At 35.8% G+C, this 23,166-nt stretch overlaps 1 protein-coding gene across 5 annotated transcripts in view; it reads right to left on the bottom strand.

The window, feature by feature from the left end:
* Positions 1-8,405: 8,405 nt before the first annotated feature.
* The window catches only part of TLL1 (tolloid like 1), a 253,182-nt gene continuing 238,421 nt past the window's right edge, over positions 8,406-23,166 (bottom strand). For all 5 annotated transcript variants that reach the window (XM_049864900.1, XM_049864901.1, XM_049864902.1 and 2 more), the window contains 3 exons: positions 21,885-22,098; positions 11,596-11,846; positions 8,406-10,392 (listed from right to left, as the gene is read on the bottom strand). In XM_049864900.1, the coding sequence (XP_049720857.1) occupies positions 10,258-10,392; positions 11,596-11,846; positions 21,885-22,098 (600 nt within the window). In that variant the 3' untranslated portion in view covers positions 8,406-10,257. The remainder of the gene's footprint in view (positions 10,393-11,595; positions 11,847-21,884; positions 22,099-23,166) is intronic.

Raw genomic sequence — 23,166 nt, 5'->3', positions numbered from 1 at the left:
TATTTATCCAACATGAAAAGTTTTAATTTATCTACCAAGTGAGTTTTGTTTTTTATTGTCTGTTGCGCAGCACGTAGTGCTTGATATTACTCTCTATATATGCTAATAAATGAGGTGTTACGCACATTAAACAAACAAAAAAAAAGCCCAAACCTGTTGCAGTCAATTCCGACTCATATTGACACTATAGGACAGAGTAGAATTGCCCCATACAGTTTCCATGGAGTACCTGGTGGATTCGAACTGCCAACCTTTTTGTTAGCAAGCCACAGTTCTTAACCACTATGCCACCAGGGTTTCCATTATTCACATTAGGAGGATGCAAATTTCAAAATTTCTTTATCATGCAAAATGTTTCTGTTTTGCAATAATGAGTGCTTTTCTAAATTCATCTCCCAAGAAAGCAAAAAATAAAAGGGCTTTAATCACAAACATGACGTTTATGTTTTATCAGAATATTCACATATCTCTATGTAAGGAAATTGAACAATTCCTTGAGGAAATTTATTAAATGAATATATAGATAATAAAAATTTTATAAATGTATTTTATTTTCCATTTCCTTTCAGACTGACTTTCTTTTAAGAAATTGATTGATATGACTTGCAAAACAAACTTGCTCATTTAGAAGTGATGCTATTGTAACATCAGTTATGTATCTCCAAATATGGGATTTGAACAATTCCACAAACAAATGTACATTACATAAATTTTGTATATGGTAACAATTATATTTTCCTTTTCATTTTGGACCCACCAGGTATAACCTCACATTCAGTTCTCTCTTATTAACCACATAAGAGTGTACCAGTGGCACTATAATCACGTGGCTCATGATGTGTCCTATCTTGTGCAAAGGGAACGAAAAAATGTCTTCAGATTGAGCATACTCTTGTAGCTGTACCACACTCTTTGCACTTAATCTCACCTCCATAGCTTATCAGCAGTAGTCCATTGAACTCTGAAGACACAGCATCAAAGGGTGGAAAGTGACTGCGCAAGTCGTTAAGTATTATTTCAAGATGAAACACACTTGTGGAGGCCTTCAAAGGACACACCAACAAACATCGTATGACAAATGAATGAAATTATTTCTGACTGCCTTGTAAGTACTATTTCTTTTGACAGTCTTAGACCTGAAGAACAAAATTACACGTTCCAAATCAATTTATTTTACTTAAGATTTTCAAATATAAATTTTTGTGTTAACGTCCAGATTTCAACGTCACTTTTATTTTTACAAATTTTACTTGTTTTATAAATTTTTATTTTCAATTATTAAAATTTATTTGCTATGGTAGAACCAAATTTTAAAAAATGACATAATTTTATATCCAGGTAAAATAAAATGGCAACAATTAAGTAGAGTGCAAAAATGAAAACTTGCGGAAGATAAAAAGGACCTGTGAATTCCTAAAGACAATTCCAAACATAATTCATAATTCATTTACAACACAGTGAATCAGAAGAGACCTCTTTCATTGAATTCTTGAGTTTAATGGGTGCAAACCATTGCACTAGTACTGCTAGTGCTGAAATTACTAATAGCAATTCAAATATAACAGAATTTGTGCCAAATTCTGTATCCCTCCCCTCCTTGCTGCAGTAAAAGAATTAATAATGGTGCAGAAAGTGAAACTATTTTAGAACCTGAAATTGTTACATCTGCAGACCCCATAAACAACAGAAATACAGACCCTGCTTTGTTGAATAATTTTTCTCCTAATGATGTAAATCACTGGATCAAAAGAGGGCCAACTGATTATCAACATCACAGTGGACCATTTGGAAATTTGCGTTAAAAATTTCCAGATGTTAAACAAAACAAAGTTCTGTAGATGGAATATATTTCTAGGCTGCCAAACCAACGGTGAAAATTATAAGAGGGAGTGGTTATTGTATTTGCCATGAGTCGGCTCTATATATTGTTTTGTTTGCAAACTATTCAGTCCTAAATCATTTAATTCTCGATTTGCTACAGATAGATTTAGTGATTGGTGCAACTCGAATATTATTGATAAACATGAAACAGTTCAATTCACAGAAATTTATGTTGTCATATTTAAACCGAAGACATGGTTTTGCCTAAACTCATGAGCTGAAAACCCAAATTAATGAAGAACATCATTACTGGAAGCTATTTGCAACATGTTGTTGCTGTCATTATAACTATCGCTGAATGTGGACTATCTTTTTGAGGAAGAAATGAATTGTTTGCATCCCTGCAAAATGGAAATATTTTGGGTTTACTTGTACTTGTTCCTCAGTTTGATCCATTTTTAGCAGGTCACATCTCAAAATATGGTAACACAGGAAAGGGCAACCCAAGGTATATGTCTAAAACAGCATATTAAGAATTAATAAACTTAGTGATAAAGTTCATTCAACTATTTTCAGTGAAAGCGTAGCTTGATGTTTCAGGTTGTCTGTAGATTCCACTCCTGATCTTTCTTATACAAATCAGCTAAGTATTGTTTTAAGATAAGTATCTCCAACAGATGGAGAACCTGTTGAGTGATTCATCACATTTCAAAAAAAAAAAAAAAACCCATTTACTAGGCTTAAAAAGTCATACCGGTGAGGAAATTGCAAATGAAGTACTTCATCATTTACATGAAGTTTACAAAACCGATTTTTTTAAGTGCAGAGGCCAGTCCTATAACAAAGCTGCCAATATGTCAGGGCATTATAAAGGCATGCAACAGAAACTTCTAGAATGTAATGAAGTGCCATTTTCATATCACATGCACTACATCCTTAATCTTTTAGGATGCAGTGCAGTAGATTGTTGTCTAGAAGCAGGATTTTTGCTTGTTTTTTTTTTTTTCTATTGTTAGTCACTCTACACATTTTTTTTTACCACCTCTACTCATTGATGGGAATTATTAAAACATATTTAGGCAATGATAGAGTATTACAATGTCTTTCTAATACACCTTGGGAAGGACATGCTGCAGCAACAAGTGCAATCCTGCAATAATACACTCAGACTCTAGATGGCTAGAAAATATTGCTGAAGATCAGGAAAAAAAAAAAAAAGTAAAAACTAGAGCTTTTTTTTTTTTAGAGCGTGTATTTATGTTGGTTATGTAGAATAACATATTGCAGCGTTTTCATCAGATGAGTCAAGCTCTCCAAGATTTAGAAGTAAACTTTAAGACACGTACAGACCTCTACCAGTCATTAAAATGGTATTTACATAATTTAAGAGATTTTGAAAAGTTCGAAAACACAACAACAACAAAATACTGCCAAATACTGATTATCAATGGGTTCACCACTGCAGAAGCATTAGAAAGAAACAAGTAAATGGCGGAGGTGCTCCAGAAGTATTGAGTGCCAGAGGTCAATATCACGTAACCACATCCTACACCATCATTAACACACTAGAATCTTGCGTGAGAAGAAGGGTGAAAGTGTATGAAGTGCTTTCAAATAGATTCTCCTTCTTAAACAACGTGGATACGCCTAATGAAGAACGCATGAAAGCATCCAAGAAATTAGTGTAGGCTTATCTCGATGAATTAAATACAAAACTTTACACAGAAGTGTGACAGTTTCATTCTTAAGTGAGAACTAGTCTACAGATTCAGGAAAGACAAATTTTACTCATGTAGGCATGTACGATTGCATAATAGAAGATAAAATACAGTGTGTATTTCCTAATGTTGAAATTGCTGTAAGCATATTCCTAACTTTAATGATCACAATATGCACAACAGAATGCTCATTTTTGTCTCTAAAGAGATTCTAAAACCCTCAGCGTTCAATAGTGATTTAAGAAAGACTCAATTCATTATCCTAATTATGTATGTAAGTAGATATTGTTCAGCAGCTTAATTGTGATGAAATCATGGAAGAATTTGTAAGAGCAAAAAATAGAAATGTTTAGTTATAACATGTTAGAGATGAAAGATCTATCCAAAAATAAAATATAGTAATTTGTTGTAATATTTGTTTCCTCATTAAATTTTCTTTTAATGCACATTTTCATTTGTTCATTTCTAATTATAGCATTTATTACAAAACAAGCATCAAAATTGAAGTTGGAGCTGTTTAATGCAAACTTGGTGAAAGTCAGTTTTTCATTGCTGGTGATCAACATCATCTCATAGCGACCCTATAGGACAGAGTAGAACTGCCCCGTAGAGTTTTGACTCGATGGCATTGGGTTTTTTTTTTTTTTTGGTTTTGGAGATCAACAGAATTTTACATTGATTGTTCAAATGGCTAAATTTGCTAACTCATTTTCCTTGTTATAGAATATTCTTTTTGTAGAAAATGTGGTATATAGTAAAAATCTTAGTACCCTGCATCCACTAAAATTTTAAAATCCAGTTCATCTCATTCTGCTAAAATGGCATATGCCATTCTGTGTTTAATTGCTAATATTATAGTTGCATTTAAAAAGAACTTACATCATAGATAGCTAAGACACACACTCAGACACATAAATATACATGTATATATATATATAACTCACATATCCCAGTCAAATGTGTGAGTAAGCAGGGGAGGGGGCACCACAAATTAGCAGTGTTTAGGGCCCTCACATGCCTTAATCTGACTCTGGTTATATATAATTATACAGTAACAACAACAAAAAAATGAAGCTTTTGATACTACTTAGGTACAACCAAACCCCTAATGACATTAGTTTTCTTAGTTCGATGGCTTAGGGTCATGGTTTCATGGGACAGTCTGGTCAATTGGCCTAATACTGTTTTTAGCATTTCTGTTCTACCTCCTAGTTTGGTGAGTAGCGCCTGGGGTTGTAAAAGCTTAAAAGCAACTATCCAAGATACAAGAATTGGCCTCAATTCACCTGCAGCAGCAGTTGAAGAAGGACAGCCAGGCAATGTAGAAGGAACTGGACTGCAGGTCTAATTGCCTCCATGAACTACCACCTCCTTTGCCATGAGACAAGACGAACTAGATGATGCCCATCTGCCATCACTGAACATTTGATCAAAGATTCAGTAGGTGGAACCTGATCAAAAGGGGAAAATATATGGAACGGAATTTCAAATTCCTATGGAATCCATACTTACTGGACTCACAGGCTTGGAGAAACCCCTGGATATATTGTCCTGAGGTAATCTTTAAACCTTGAACTGAAACTCTCTTTTGAAGTCACCTTTAAACAAAACTGTTTAGGTCAATTAATGAAAACTCTTTACCTTGAGCATTATACTCTTTTAAAGAATTATCTATATGTAATCAAATCGACAACAGTAATTCTAAAGTATCGAGAAATTCAGGGTTGCCTTGAGTTGGAATCCACTCAGTGGCAACAGGTTTGGTTTTTTGAGTCTAATGGGAATGAAATAATTTGGATAGAGAAAGCATGAATGATGACACAAAATGGAGAATGTAACCAATGTCAGGAAATTGTACATACAGAAATTTTGAAAGGGTGTATGTTTATTGTGTATATATTTTTACCAAAAAAAAAAAAAAAAAAAACAACCAAAGGTTGTATTCTGTCTTTTGTTTTGAAAATGACAAAACTTATTAGGAGGAACTCTTTATTCCGAGAAAACTCAAATACAACTAATAGGCTTGCAGTGGTATAAAAACCACTTTAGCAAAATTATTACACCCTGATGTAAAATTTTCTTGCAATTTAGTTTAATTTTAAATTATAGCCTTCTAAAGGCTATACATCCACTAAATAGTCTTTTAGATAGGTTTACATATTTAAGCCTTATTATCTATAATCCTGTAGCTTTATCTGTCCTTTCTGGTGAATCTTCCCATTTAAATAATTTTCAGTGGCATTCCTTGAAGTGAACCCGAACCCCTCCACCCCCATGTGATCCCATCACCACTACTCATGTATCCAGAATAGAACTGCTCTATAGGGTTTTCAAGGTTGTGACTTTTCAGAAGCAGATCACCAGATCTGTGTCTGATACGCCTCTGGGTGGGTTCCAGTCACCAAACATCTGACTAGCAATCCAGTGCTTAACTGTTTGCACCACCCAAGAACTACCGACATGTGCTTACCCCATTGCCCATTGCCGTGGAGTCAATTTTGACTCATAGCGATGCTGTAAGACAGAGTAAAACTGCCCCATAGAGTTTTCAAGGAGCGCCTGGCGGATTTGGTCCGCCAATCTTCTGGTTAGCACCCATAGCTCTTAACCACCATGCCACAAGAGTCAGTGACATGCGCTTAGGTTCCTCTAATTCCTTTGAGATAACCCTCCATTGGCCCCTGCAAGAGGTAGGATATCATACTTGGGACAAGGGGCACATGGACAATCTGATTCAGGTGGAAAATATTGGAGCGTCTGAAGGTGAGAGAGTTGAAGGCTGGATAGAGAAGAAAGTAGATGCCAAAATAAAGTTTGGAAATTAATAACATTTCACAATGTTTCCAAACCAGCCTTTCTATCAATTTTTTTCCTAAGCTAATGTAAGGTTTCTAAATTTTAAAACCATAGCACTAAAACACTAAAAGCTAAATATTCAATGGCAACCATTTATCATCCATTTAAGCACAAAAGACTTCAATTGATTCACAGACCAGCTTTTTTTTTTTCTCTTTAAGAAGTTTTCTATTACAGGTGTTTTTTTTTTTTTTTTTCTTGTAAAATAGAAAAAGTTACTACAATTCAAATAATCTTCTTTAGGTGGTAATTATTTTCCCATTTTCCTCCTGTCCTGCCAGATTTAATAAGTGGTATAAAAACTTCCCCCTCCCCCCAAAAAAGAAAGCTGAATCCCATTATGACTAAATAAAAATAAGAATTATGATAATTGTTTTAAGTCAGGGTTATTTTTAGTGTCAAACATGGTTACAGTTCCATTAAATTTAATTGAGGACGTAATTTAATATTTCTTTTAAAAAATAACCTTTACGCTTATAAAAAACAAAATTAATTCTTAGATACTCAGAAATTTTCTATGTGGCCAATCAAAATTTGATATTTGAAGCTTACCATTCAAAATATAGCAATAAAAAAAAAGCAATAGTAGAAACAAAATAAAGAGACTTAGATGTTAAAAAGAAAATTGAACAGAATTTGGAGCTGATCTGTTGATGTATTAAAATTAGTCTGGAGACAAAAAAGTCACCTAATACAGCCATGAAGTATGTGGGGACTTTGGAAACAACTGCTGTTTCTCATACATTCCTTTAAAATCATTGTCTTACGCATATATGTTAAGTCATGGTCTTAGTAAAGAATTTATTTTAGAAATTGACTTTTAAAGTAATTTAATAAAATCACGTTAAGTGAGAGTAGTTTTTTTCTTCTAATTATAGTCAGTGAGGACTCTACGGGAGTCAGAACTTTGGCAAATATAAAGTACAACCAATATACCAATGTAGGGTTGAAAATAATTTATGAAATTAATTTAATAAGAAACCTAGAATAGTAACTAACAATTATTAACAAAACAACAATGAAGCTGTGTATATTTACATTTAACAACATCTTTAAGGCAATGATTGAATTAATATAAGAACTAATAATATGCAGTAAACTGATACTTCACATACAATACAATAATATTGATGTTTATGTTGAAGCACTAAATTTATGACAACATCACTGTATGCCTTCTAAATATCTTATTTTAATTTCTTTGTTGAGTCAACTATGCTCATTGTGCTTACTCTAATGTGGATTTAAGAATACTCAAAATAAAACACTGTATTTCTTCTACCACTCTAGATAAAATAATTTAACATATTTATTATTACAAAAAGCCTGTTGTTACTAAGGCTAAACCACAGAGTAGTTGTTTTTGACTTCGTAAATTTCTAGTACTAATTGTGGTTCTTAATGATAGCTATAGTTGATATTCTAATTCTCATGCCGTTCCTGGAAGAAGCAGTGTGTTTATCCTGAAAATTTCGTTCTAATTCACTCCTGAAATTTACTTTATGTAGAAAAGTTTCATCATTAAAAAAAATCTACTATTTATACACCTCAAGATTGATTCTACTACCTTTTGTAGAAGAAGCTCATACGAGTCTAATGTCAAGCAAATTGCGGTTCAACTTCTAACTTTACACTGTGACCTTCAGGAGGTTACATAAACTCTTTGAGCCTCAGATCTTGAACTACAAAATAGGAGGACCACAGCCATCAAAGGGTAGCATGAAGTTTAGAAAGAGCTAGTGTGCATACGTAACACAAGGCCTAGTACACTACAGGTATTCAGTTGATGTCCATTTCTCCTCTTTTCTCCATCCCCAGTGTATTTTGGCAAATTGGAGATGAATGAAAAAAAAATTAGAACTTACTGGAATAAATTAGCTCAGTGAAAAAACTCATCTAAATTTCAGTCAAGAGTTATACGTTTTCAAAGTGACATTCAATAAGAACAAATGATTGGTTTTAAAAATGTATTTACATCTTATAACTCATTTCAAGAAAAGATATGCAGGGCAACAATGACAGAAACACAAATAAGCTACATATATGTGTGTAGTTTAATTTGTAAACATGAAGAAAAAGACCCAATTTTATTAAATGCTGTTGAATGTTCATGGACAGGTAACAGAAACAAAGCTTCTTCATAGAGCAATCTACATCCCCATCAAAACATATCAAAATAGAGTTTCTCTAAAAGAAAGTCTTTTATTGATGCAGTTGATACTAACTAGAAGTTCCCATTATTTGTCCATGAAACTTTCTAAAAAAGATGCTACTTCAGACAGGATTCTGGTAGAACTTGGCACATAAATTTTAACTTTTCGACCACCCACTACTTTTTGCCTTCTTGTAGCTTCACTCGCTCAGAAAACCTTACATATACATACACTAATGTTAAGAACACACCTGGCTTCAAAGCAGAAAATTCATTCTAGAATGACATGTTCTGCAACGAAAGCAAGTCATCATATTTATCGCTGATATTCTCAGTCATGGAATGGATTTTCCTCATAGAGCTGTTAACATACAATATTATGTTCAACATTTCAAAAGGTGTGTCTACAGGAGGATCGATTTTATCATGTGCAAGAATTCTAAGGCATTACAAGCAGTTGTTCCACAGGACAAGTGCTGCCATTGCAAGAAAACAATCTTAATACATTTAACAAGTCTTTTTTCTTCAAATGCCACCAGCCAGACGTAGGGAGACATTCACAGCCTACGGGATGTTGGCTCAAAGGTCAAAAACTTTGTTTAAAAAAAATATGTTTATGGAATAGCACCATAGAAAGTCTTTCAGAACCAAATTCTTTTTTTCCAACATTGCATCTTTTTTTTTTTAACTGAATCCTAGGAGCAAGAAGAGTCCTTTCAGTTCTTATAAGATCTCCTTTGCATCATTTCATTTTTTTTTTAAATATTACATTAACCATGACAACATCAAGTATAACAACATCAGATGCACAAAATAGTCAAAAGAAAGACAACAGCAGCAGTGGTAACTTGAGTGTGAACCACCCAGGCAGTCAGTCAGAAGAATTCTGCACACATCTCTTGGGAGTTTTCTTGTAAGGTTCACAAGATTTCTTGGATCTGGTATGAGAAGGCAACACTTCCACACAAAGAACTGAGTTTACCAATCAACTAGGCTTTTTCCAATACTTAAATCAATGATGTCTAGGGCTTAACTGCAATAATAGACATTGCTGACATTTCAAACGTGTCAAAATGTCAGCAAAATGAAGTGGTGTCGAGATCAGCTGGATTTCAAAGAGGTTAAGTGGGCCTGTGAGTGAAAATAATGAAGCCGAAATATTCTGTTTTCTGAACATGAGACACACACTAGACATTTAAAGTACAAACCACCTTCAAAAGACTTCCATTTCACATCACCTTATATGGATCTAGTTTGCATTGTATCCTAGACACAGCGCCAAAGCAATTATATTCAGATATGAGAAGATGGTTTTCCAGTTTGTGACCTACAAGATCATTTTATTTCCCCAAATCTTGGAAAATTGTCGAAAAGTACACTCTGCAGTGTCACAGCCCCTGAAATGATTTGTCTGAATTGTGAGGCATCTATATTAAGCTGTGAACAGAAGCTTTTAGAGTCTTCACTGAAGCACTTGATGTCCTTTCATCATGTTTATTAAGTCTGTCAAGCAAGGAGTTCAGATATCCTCATAGTGCTGACCTGGGTTATCCAGAAGTTTCTCTTTTAGTACATAGGTAATGCTATTCTTACAGTTTGCTTTTGTTCAAACTCATTATATAAAACATTTGTGCTAATATCTTCAGTTTAAAAAAATATGCCTTCTCTCCATTATGTGCGTTCCTGTATGTTCCAACAGAGGTTTTGGCGTTATTTTTTGGTATGCATGGTATCTGGATATCTTATACTTTTGTATCTTATATGAAATCCTTTCTTGTTGATTGTGTCATCAGTATGAAAACGAATTAAAACCGCATCCCCAGTTGAATAGATCTCTTCTGGTGGCTAAAGACAAAAAAATAAACAAAAAAGCAAATGAACAAAAAATAGAACAAGTCACTTTTTCTTCCGTGTATTTATGTTTGGCAGTATTTTTCCTTTGTTATATAATTTAATCCTCCCCAACCTTGCAAAGTAGATATAATTGACTACTTTATTTTACAAGTGAGAAAACTTGAGTTTCTGAGAAGCAAATGACCGGCTCCAGAACACACAGCTAGTTAGTGTTACAGTGGGCTTTAAACACATATCAATCTGTTTCCAAGTTCTTGCATTTTCTTCTCTAGAATTTTTTTTTTTAATTATTCCTCTGAAAGTTTTAAGCCGAGTTCATCTGATCCACAAATAAATAAACTGAAGTTCAGAGAGGCTAAAGAGATATCAGGTTGGTTTCAGAGTCTGCTCTGGGGCAAAGCCACTTCCAGAATCCAAATCTCCCAGTATTTCCTGTTTGAATAATGTAAGTACCAAGAAGCTTTTTTGTTGCATTTAGTTGCTATTTGGGCAGGAGTTCAACTGTATTATTTAGGCAATAGATGCCAACAGGCATTGAAATAATTGAGGCTAATGTCTTCAGAACAAATTACGTATGCAGAAGACGACCCATATTAATGCCGTGAGTCCCGGGGTGGGTGTGGGGGAGCATTGAAAAAATCTTTTTTTATTTCTCAGGTGACATCCTCTGGCCTGTATCTGGCACTCAGTATGCTGCACAGGAGACAAAGTGTCTTGACCCTGACACTGTCACCAAATACGATTGTTATGAAAGTAATGTTAGCGTGAATGGCGTGTCTATTCTTTTGTGGTTTAATTTAGGAAGGTGACATAATTGCCAAAGCTGTGTGTTTAAGTATATTGCTTGGAGATTTTTTTTTTTTTAAGTGTGTTTAAGTATATTGCTTGGAGATTACTGAATATTTAAATATTTATTGTGCAATAAAAACATGAATGAAAATGTTAAAACCTGGAAAGTAATAAGAAATGATAACTAATGAGTTCACCTATCTTATCAGATATGATGCAACAAGTTAATTAGAGGTGGAGAAGTGGTAAGGGAGGGAGAGAAATATTACAATTTGTCAGGCCACTAGTAATATGATGTAACTCTTTTTTGTAAAAGCACTGCCAATTTTTATATATTATATATGTCAATCATGATACAGTTGACTTTTTATCATGTCTACGGTATCTTGTTGGTACTATACTTACGCCTGATCCACAGAAATGACCAAGCCCCACAGCTGTTGAATCGAGGCCATCAAAGAGCTCGACATAGTCATAGCCACAGTCGGCTTCTTCTTCCACCTCAAACGTCTGGAAGGACAACTCGAGTCGAGAACCCTGTTCTGACACTAATAGCCATTCACAGTCGACCTGTCCTGGGTAGTTGTTGTCACCAAACTGAGCATGCGAGTACAGATCTCTGGGTTTTGATTCGGCTTTCAGTCGGCCACCACACTCTGCCCAGGAAAGAAAATGAAGCAAATAATCTTGAGGAGCATTTACAGGTCCGATGTCAATGTTAATGTAGCTTAACCATCCTCTAACTTCTGTTTTCATTTCCCTCACCAGACACATTTTCTGTAATTGGAGAGTCAGAGAGTTTAATGGGTACTTTCACAGGCCCTGGCTGGACTCAGACTGCCTGTGTCAGAATCTTCAATTCCAGCACTTACTTAGTTTTGTGGTTTGGGGTAAGTGACTTTTACCTCAATGATCCATAGTTTTCTCAAGTGTAAAATGTAGATGATTATAATAATAGTATCTATCCAAATGGGTTTTGAGGATTTAATTAATACATGAAGATCACTTAGAACAGTGCCTGCCACATAGTACCTTATTTTTATACCTAAGATTGTTTTTAGTCTCATACCCGTTGCCATCAAGTCAATTCTGATTCCAGCAACTCTACTGGACAGAGTAGAACTGCCCCCCCATGGGTTTCCAAGGAGCAGCTGGTGGATATGAACTGCTGACCTTTTCGTTAGCAGCCTGATCTGTTAACCACTGTGCCACCAGGACTCATAGATACTATTTTAATAGGGAATAAGTCAGGATCTTAGCTTCAGTTTAATATCAATAGTTAATAAAGCCAGAACTCAAAGGAATAACAAATAACTTAAAATTCAACAAAATATATAAAACTTCTAAGTGTATGTGTGTCTGTGTATTATATAGAACTCTCTATATAGAATATATGGGACAGTATTACTTTTCTTAAAAAAAATTAGGTAACAATATTTATCTAACCTGAGGGTGCAAAAACATACACACATCAGTAATTAGAGTTACCTTTGTAATTCCACAAACTATTAACTTATATTTTTCATGTGTGTCATAGCAAAAAAAAAAAAAAAAAAAACTCTTTTACAGCATCTTTTCAAGTCAGAAATTAATAAATATGTCCTCCATCAGCTATTACCTTATGACTAGGGATAAATACACTAAAGAAGTAAGTATAAAGATTTATAGTTAGTATAATATAGAAAACAAAAGGTTTCAAAAAATCTTCCAGCAACCTTTTAGAGTCACAGACCCAAGCCTTTGTAATAACTAGAGGTTAATTAAACAAAGGTAGAGGAAATCTACAATGCCCCACTAACCAAGACACATGCAAACATCCGAGAGAGAGCAAGAAAGCTAAAAATGGGACATGAAAAGTAGCCGAAGGAGAAAGTGGGATGAACAGCTCTTTTGGTATAGGAATGAGGGTGTCCTCAAAGCAGGATTTTCAGTGTTAAAATGATGAAAGTCCTGGGAAAACGGGGTTGCACTGTAAGGGGACAAAAATCCAATGTGAAACCATCTGGACAAGCTAAGTTACTGGATATCAAAGCATAATTGTGACACTGTCATGGTCACAGACATGGTGACTAGACAGTCTTTGGCTACTCCCTATGAGAATGGATTAACCATTTGCTGTCAAGTCGATTCCTACTCATAGCAATGCTATAGGACAGAGTAGAACTGTCCCATAATTAAAAGGTTGGCAGTTTGAACTGCCAAACTTTTAATTAGCGCCAAGCTCTTAATCACCGCGCTACCAGGGCTCTTTGAGAATGGATTAGGCAACTGAAATTCTTACTTGGATTTTTCAATAGACCTGTACATGGCTTACCCATGTAGTGGTTTGGTGATTTTAAACACTAAATGTTTCTGAATTCCTAGGTATGAAACCCCATACAGGTGTGTCTACACACATGTTGGCACTGTCATAGACGATTTCATGTTCAGCGATCTTTGTGTGACTAACATACCAAATAGGGTTTTAGTTACGTGAATGACTTCACAATAGGGCTGCTACATGACCAATTCAAATATCCCTCTGTCTACCAGATAGTAGGGGCATTGGAAGTTCAATGGTAGATTTTCCCTTGTCCTGTGGGAGACCCAGGTTTGATTCTCAGCCAGTGGACCTCATGAACAGCCATCATCTGTCTTTCAGTGGAGACTTGCATGTTGTTATGAGGCTGAAAAGGTTTCAGCAGAGCTTCGACTATGGTGGAATAGGAAGAAAGGCCTGGCAATCTACTTCTGAAAATCTGTGAAAGAAAAAAAAACCTACTCATCTTGATGGTTTAATCCACTACCTGTCCTGTGGTTGGTGTTGGACTGGGCAGCATTTCATTTTTTGTTCCATTGTCTATGGGGTCGCCATGAGTCCAGGCTACTCATCAGCCATTAACATCAACAACAATCAGATAGTCGGTACGGCATCTTGCATTGTAGTTGTTGTTGTTCTTAAGTGCCATCAAGTTGGTTCCAACTCATAGCGACCCTATGCACAACAGAACGAAACACTGCCTGGTCCTGAGCCATCCTTACAATCGTTGTTATGCTTGAGCCCATTGTTGCAGCCACTGTGTCAATCCACCTGGTTGAGGGACTTCCTCTTTTCCGCTGACTCTGTACTCTGCCAAGCATGATGTCCTTCTCCAGCGACTGATCCCTCCTGACAACATGTCCAAAGTATGTAAGATGCGGTCTCGCCATCCTTGCCTCTAAGAAGCATTCTGGCTGCACTTCTTCCAAGACAGATTTGTTCGTTCTTTTGGCAGTCCATGGTATATTCAATATTCTTTGCCAACACCACAATTCAAAGGTGTCAACTCTTCTTCGATCTTCCTTATTCATTGTCCAGCTTTCACATGCATATGATGTAACTGAAAATACCATGGCTTGGGTCAGGCACACCTTAGTCTTCAGGATGACATCTTTGCTCTTCAACACTTTGAAGAGGTCCTTTGCAGCGGATTTGCCCAATGCAATGCGTCTTTTGATTTCTTGACTGCTGCTTCCATGGCTGTTGATTGTGGATCCAGGTAAAATGAAATCCTTGACAACTTCAATCTTTTCTCCGTTTATCATGATGTTGCTCATTGGTCCAGTTGTGAGGATTTTTGTTTTCTTTATGTTGAGGTGTAATCCATACTGAAGGCTGTGGCCTTTGATCTTCATTAGAAATTGCTTCAAGACCTGTTCACTTTCAGCAAGCAAGGTTGTGTCATCTGCATAACTCAGGTTGTTAATGAGTGTTCCTCCAATCCTGATGCCCCGTTCTTCTTCATATAGTCCAGCTTCTCGGATTATTTGCTCAGCATACAGATTAAATAGGTATGGTGAAAAAATACAACCCTGATGCACACCTTTCCTGACTTTAAACCAATCAGTATCCCCTTGTTCTGTACGAACAACTGCCTCTTGATCTATGTAAAGTTTCCTCATGAGCACAATTAAGTGTTCTGGAATTCCCACTCTTAGCAGTGTTATCCGTAGTTTGTTATGATCCACACAGTTGAATGTCTTTGCATAGTCAATAAAACACAGGTAAACATCCTTCTGGTATTCTCTGCTTTCATCCAGGATCCATCTGACATCAGCAATGATATCCATGGTTCCACGTCCTCTTCTGAAACCGGCATGAATTTCTGGCAGTTCCCTGTCGATATACTGCTGCAGCCATTTTTGAATGATCTTCAGCAAAATTTTGCTTGCATATGATATTAATGATATTGTTCTTTAATTTCCACATTAGGTTGGATCACCTTTCTTGGGAATAGCCATAAATATGGATCTCTTCCAATCAGTTGGCCAGGAAGCTGTCTTCCATATTTCTTGGCATAGACGAATGAGCACCTCCAGCTCTCCACCTGTTTGTTGAAACATCTCAATTGATATTCCATCAATTCCTGAAGCCTTGTTTTTCGCCAATGCCTTCAGAGCAGCTTGGACTTCTTCCTTCAGTGCCATCGTTTCCTGATCATATGCCACCTCTTGAAATGGTTGAATATTGACTAATTGTTTTTGTTATAATGCCTCTGTGTACTCCTTCCACCTTCTTTTGATGCTTCTTGCATCGTTTAATATTTTCCCCATGGAACCCTTCACTATTGCAACTTGAGGCTTGAATTTTTTCTTCAGATCTTTCAGCTTGAGAAACCCCGAGTGTGTTCTTCCCTTTTGGCTTTCCATCTCCAGCTCTTTGCCCATGTCATTATAATACTTTACCATGTCTTCTTGAGAGGCCCTTTGAAATCTTCTGTTCAGTTCTTTTACTTCATCAATTCTTCCTTTTGCTTTAGCTGCTCGATGCTCAAGAGCAAGTTTCAGAGTCTCCTCTGACACCCACCTTGGTCTTTTCTTTCTTTTCTGTCTTTTCAGTGACCTCTTGCTTTCTTCACGGATGATGTCCTTGATGTCATTCCACAACCCGTCTGGTCTTCGGTCACTAGTGTTCAATGCGTCAAATCTATTCTTGAGATGGTCTCTAAATTCAGGTGGGATATACTCAAGGTCATATTTTGGCTTTCATGGACGTGCTCTGATTTTCTTCAGTTTCAGCTTGAACTTGCATATGAGCAATTGATGATCTGTTCCACAGCCGGCTCCTGGCCTTGTTCTGACTGATGATATTGAGCTTTTCCATCGTCTCTTTCCACAGATGTAGTCAGTTTGATCTCTGTGTGTTCCATCTGGTGAGGTCCATGTGTATAGTCGCCGTTTATGTTGGTGAAAGAAGGTATTTGCAATGAAGAGGTCGTTGGTCTTGCAAAATTCTATCATTCGATCTCTGGCATTGTTTCTATCACCAAGGCCATATTTTCCAACTACTGATCCTTCTTCTTTGTTTCCAACTTTTGCATTCCAATTGCCATAATTATCAATGCATCTAGATGGCATAGTCGATCAATTTCAGAATGCAGCAGCTGATAAAAATCTTCTATTTCTTTATCTTTGGCCCTAGTGGTTGGTGTGTAAATTTGAATAGTCGTATTAACTGGTCTTCCTTGTAGGCGTATGGATATTATCCTATCACTGACAGCGTTGTACTTCAGGATAGATCTTGAAATGTTCTTTTTGATGATGAATGCAACACCATTCCTCTTCGAGTTGTCATTCCCAGCATGGTAGACTATATGATTGTCCAATTCATAATGGCCAAAATCAGTCCATTCCAGCTCACTAATGCCTAGAATATCGATGTTTATGCATTCCATCTTGCATTATCACTAACAAAATCAGCTGTTAAGAACTAATGCTTAGAGCTGGGATATCATCTTCAGAGTCTCACAAACCCAAAGCCAAGTATTCTCCTTTTCTCCCTGCGGTGTCTCTTATCCAGTAAGTCTAAGAATATACTGTTCTCTCCCTATGACAGACTTCCTCAGCCCAATTGTCTGAGTTCGAATCCTAGCTAACGCCCTTTGTTAGGTGTAGGGTTTTGTCCCACACACTTTATTTCTAAAATGCACAGTACTCACAACATAGGATCTAGGAGCGAATGAGTTAATACATGAAAAATGCTTAGAAGGTGCTTGGCACCTAGTAAAAGCCATTTAGGGTAAGGTATCATTATTATTGTTATTATTTTCCAGTGAGAAGATCTAAATGCCATAAACTGTACTTCTGGGGATTCATTCAAGCATGAAATGAAAAGGTAGAAAAACTGAAAACAATTTTAAAAATGGGTTAGTCTGCTATCAGAAAGGGAAGAATTATATTTGAAGGCCAGGAAACTATCTTATGAAAAATATTCCTAAATTCAAATATAATCTGTAAATTAGTATAGTTTCATTTATGGATTTAAAAAACAAAACAAACTCTGCCTAATAAAGTTTGATATAGCAAATGACTGATTTACATTGTTTTCAACTTTTAAAAGGCAGTCAGTGCTCCTGTTAATTTTATTCCACAGAAGAAAGCCCAGGAAGAGCTGGAGGGAAGGAAGGTGAGACTTGGAGAAGGCACTTGTTTGTCTGCACCGCTTTAACAGAAACAAGGTAGCAAAACAAAGACCAGCTCCAGAAGAGACTATTTTCTACCAGCCCCAGCTTGGAACAAAAATAAAGGAAGAAATGAAGTCATTGAACAAAATGGGTGACGAGATTTCACAAAGCCTCATGAATCCGAAAACCACTCACAGGCATCATTATTGGATGTTATTGAAAGCTTCTATAAAAACAAATGATTTAAGCTACATTTAGGGGTGATTTAAAGTGTTTCAAAAGTGTTTTCATATATCTCTTGCAGCGTACTTGCAGTTTACGCCCTGCGTTCCTACCGATCACTGCTCAAACTGATAAATCTGTAATTAATTTATCAACTATGAGAGAAAGGAAAGACTAGTCAACAGGATGAATTTTTTCAGGATGAGCATTTGATACTATATGCACAAGAGGTGTGATTTTAATATGACTGCAGAGAAATTCCTTGAGCAGAAAATAACAGGCAACAGGAAGACAATTGCTTAAGAGTGTTTTGGAGGAGTCCCGAGTCTTTTCTTCAAAATACGGTCAATATATCATTTGAGACATCTCCTTTAACAGAAGATCTGTAAATACTGTAAGCACGTTTTCTGTGAATCTCTCTATTCATTTACCAAGTCAGAAAAGTATAAAAGCACTAGTTTACCACTTCAGCAATACTGTTTTCAAGTCTATTGTTTGAAAGTACTTTATGAGCCGCCAGAGTGTCTTCCGCAGAATTCTGGGAAATGGAAAATGAAGCTGAGTAGGAAAGATAACAAGAAGGGAAGAAAAGCCTGGGGGTGGCCTTCACTTTAATTCAGGGAAAGGTGTGTTTATTTCCTGGTCAAATATTAAATTCCAGGAGAGGACCTGTAACTTAAACTATAAGTAGTTTTAGTGGGCATTTCAATTTAATTGAGTTGGATCAAAATAATTTCCTTTTTAAAGGAGCTTGCCCATTGTCATCAAGTCAATTCCGACTCACAGTGACCCTATAGGTCTGAGAAGAATTATCCCATAGTGTTTCCAAGGAGCGGCTGGTGGATTTGAACTGCGGATCTTTTGGTTAACAGCCGAGTTCTTAACTACTGGACCACTAGAGTTTCAAAAATAGCCACACATATTCTAAAGTACACTAACTAATAAATAAATGCTTTAAACACAGCAGAAGTTGACAGATGTTGCCCTTGACTTGGGTGTCTTTATGCACAGCAGCAGAAACTGAGGCGTAAACTGGAAATCAGTTTAACTTACTAGATTGTAAGCTGCCAGAGGGCAGGAATGTCTTCTATTTTCCTATAAATCCCTACACATTCATACTTTTTTCCTGTAAATTTCTACTACCTTATGATGTCTCCCCAAAGCAGGAGACAAGTACTTGATGAAAGGCTGGGGAATAAATGAACTTGTTAAAGACAAATTTCAGAGGAGAAATAAATAGAAGGGACAAAATAAGAATATTTCAGCATTTATGGCTACAAAAAGTAACAGTATAAAAAGGATCTATTTTAAGTGTGAGCAAAAATCCAAACATGAGCAAAAAAACCAAGTAGGTAATGCCAAAAATTTTGATAAGAGTAACTGAGCAGGACCCAGGAGCCAGGGCTCTAATTCTGTGACTGACTTCCGGTGTCGTTTGAGTTTTTAGTCTCAGATTCCTTGCTTCTGAATTAAGAGGGCTGGGTTCAATAATATCCCAGGTACGTTTTGCCCAACAAAATGTGATTACATTTTCTCACCCGGGTGCATAAAGAATAGATATAAACTAACCAGACCAAACCCATCGCCATCGAGCCAATTCCAACTCATAGCGACCCTATATAGGACAGGCTAGAACCGGCCCATATGGTTTCCAAGGAGTGCCTGGTGGATTCAAACTGCTGATCTTTATGGTCAGCAGCTGTAGCTCTTAACCACTACACCATCAAGGTTTCCAGATATAAACTAAACAGGGTATATTTTGGGCTGATGATTTGCTTAAAACTTGTATAAGGAAGTGTTCAACCTCTACATAGTTCTCCAAATAATAATGATAAAGTTTTTTTTATTGCTTTTCTCCCTAAACCAAAATTTTTTCATTAAGAGAAACTATCCTGCATTGGGATGATTTGGAAAGAGACCAAATTAGGTAAAATCCAGGTTTTGACACTATTTTAGAAACTGTTGGAAATTACTTAATCCTCCAGACTTCCAATTTCGTTATCTTCAAAATTAAGATAATATCTAATTAATATAGTTCTTTGGAGAATTCAATGCATGTAAAGTTTATGTAAAGTATAGGAATATACCTAAAATGCTGAGGGCGAGGATTACATAAAATCTCAATACATGGTCTCTATTATAGGAAACCTGGTGGCTAGTGGTTAAGAGCTATGGCTGCTAAACAAAAGGTTGGCAGTTGAAATCCATCAGGTTCTCCTTGAAAACCCAACGCGGCAGTTCTGCTCTGTCCCTTAGGGTTGCTATGAGTGGAAATCAACTCGATGGCAACGGGTTTGGTTTTCTGGGTTTTATTATAACTAAATCAAAACCCAAACCCATTGCTGTCGAGTCGATTCCAGCTTGTGGCAAATTAGATCCTACAAATGGAATCTGCACATAGGGTACGTGGGTTGAGGTCATGCAAACTGGGATGTCATGCAGTTTTACAGTAGTAAATAACATTCAGGTTATTATTTTACAGATTAGGAAACTGAGCTCCAAATAAATAAGCTTTTCCAAAGTTCCCAGCTAGGTAATGGCAAGCCTAGGCCAAGAACTCAGATTTGCCGATACACTGACCCATAATATAATCTTAATTGCTTCATCAACGAAGGATAAAAGGATACACTGTAAAAGCATTTGTAAAACTCAAAAGGAAGAATTTACATGTAAATAATTTTGGAATATTATGTTATCAGCTTTTTCAAAAGTTTTGACAGCATATTTTCACACTACATTTCTGGAGCCTATGAAAGCCAAGTTGCTAAAAAATATACTGTGACCTCTACTATCAGAAACATATCAGTAGAGTAATGGGATTTCAATTTTTCATCCGTTCAACATGTGAGAAGAAATCAGGAAAATATGTGCAGAGTAAAGTCAAATGAATGAAAAATCCCTCTAAGGGTTTGTATGAAACTTGTGTCCATGAAAGATTATTTTTCTCAAAAACATAACATTTATATTCTTTGGGAAAATAATTAATTTGCATGATTGATAGAAGATAACCATTATGAATTTAAATCAAACTACTACCGTGGCAACTAATATTTTCTTTCTCACAAATATACTTCAATATAAATCTAATGCTCATAATAAAAGGTAGCAGAGTGAAAAATAATATTGGACAGTGGAATAGTTAAAATTCTGATTACTAAACCAAAATGAAACAAAAAGAAAGCAAATACAATCAGGAAACCTTGATAAAAATCATTGCACTAAACTTGTTTCATTGAAGGATGTAAAGCCTTATGCAATAGTTTACACCAAGATAAATTTCTCCAAGTGTCCTAACAGTTTGTGCATTGAGATTGCCACCAGATGTCACTGTAAGCTAAATGACTTTTGCAAACATCTACTGTTAACTGATTTTTTTTTAACTGAATTTAAAAATGGCCATTCCCTGGACATTCTGTATTATTTAATTGACTCCAAGTTATAAACAACTTTATTTTACATTTTTTGCCTATACGTTTCTATATTTTTCTAAATTATATTTTATTTCTTAAAGAATCCCAGGTGAGAGGAAACTATTTTAGTTTAGAATTAGGAAAAAGATAGAGTTATATATCAAAAAAAAAGGCGGGGGGGAAGAAAAATAAGGCTCAGTAAAGCAGAGAGGTAGATCCCAAAATTGATTTATGAAATATATGAATATAAAAGCTAGATAACCAGGTAGTTTATTAGATAAAATATAATTTTGTAATACCAAGCTATAGATTTCTATCTGTGAAATGATACACATAAATCAAACTGTTACAGTGAATATTAAACAAATTATGTAAATGTTTAGAAATCATTCTACTTGACCACACTGCATCGATCAGAAATTGGAACACAACTATTGGGTTTCTTTCTAAACGTTCAACAACTGCAAAGACATTTAGGTAGATTGCTTCATGGTCCCACAAATACTCACACTGTGCTTAAGTGAGATTTCATCTGCTGGGCTTTGAGATTCATTTATGTTCCTGTTATGGAACCAAATACACTCATTCACTGGGAGAGAAACGTGGTCAGAAAAGAGAAGCATGACCTTAATTTGCTGACCTGTAGAATGTGTGGCTTGAAAGCCTTTTCTTTGAACAGATGCGTCAGAAACAAACCGAACAAACATTTTATTTCCAGTAGCTACAAGGGGCTCTGGTATCTTGTTGCCACATAGCCGTCCAAGAATTGGCGATTTTTCCGTTTCTCCGTCAAACACTTCCAAGTGATCATAAGCACATTCTTGATGTTGCTCAATCTCAAACTCACTAAAGGCCTATAGAAAGAAAGAGAGGAAGACAAGGAGAGAGAGAGAGCGAGAAAGAGAGGAGGAAGGAAGTAAAGAAAGAAGGAAGGGAGAGAAACAGAGAGAGGCACAAATTCAAAACGCGCTCTTTTGGGCAGAAATACATATCAATAAAATATATTCAGGGTTCATAAATGATTTAAAGCATATAGCATATTATGAAAGGAATATGAATATGTATCATCTCTGGAAAAAAAAAATAGTGAGGAAAACAGTGTAATAGCTTCATGTGAAGTTTTAGTATTAAACAATCTGCCCTAGAAATTCAACAGATTGTAACAGAAAGTGCTCTTTGATTCTGAATTTAATGCGGAAGATTCATTGGAAAATTTTAATAGTTGTATTAAAAGATGGATTCCTACTGGTTGTGAGGATCACATCAATACTTTATTTCAACTCTAATATGTACTATTGAACCTCATTGTAGCTTTATATACTTAACACTAACCAGAAAATCACATGAGGTAATTAATATATTTTCACAAAAATTAAATAGCATAAATCTTTGTAGAAAACTTAAATAAAGGGCCTTTTCAGTGTATATTTCTTTATTCAGATCTTACAAACCATATTATTCCTGAACACTAATATGACTTTTGATTATTTTTAATTTCCTTTTCAGATGCACAGTACACTTATTTTACTAACGGCAATTTTAGAAATTTTAGGGTGTTTTGCTGCTACTCATAGAATTAAAAAAATCATTCCAATTTGCTTTGTATAATAAATTTTATATACTAAATATATTGCAGAAACCCTGGTGGCATAGTGGTTAAGTGCTACAGCTGCTAACCAAAAGGTTGCAGTTTGAATCCACCAGGAACTCCTTGGAAACTCTATGGGGCAGTTCTACTGTGTCCTATAGGGTCGCTATGGGCTGGAATTGACTCCATGGCAACGGGTTTGGTTTTTAATACATTCCCAGTATATCCTTAAAATAAAAATTCATCAAATGTATAACAAATTAAAGATCACATTTTTGTTGTTGTTAGGTGTCGTCAAGTTGGCTCTGACTCATAGTGACCCTATGTACAGGAG

Source organism: Elephas maximus, chromosome 21 (assembly GCF_024166365.1).
Source record: "Elephas maximus indicus isolate mEleMax1 chromosome 21, mEleMax1 primary haplotype, whole genome shotgun sequence".
In the NCBI taxonomy this organism is placed as follows: Eukaryota; Metazoa; Chordata; class Mammalia; order Proboscidea; family Elephantidae; genus Elephas; species Elephas maximus.
The sequence above is the reverse complement of the archived record's forward strand: the minus strand, read 5'-3'. Positions and strand labels throughout refer to the sequence as shown.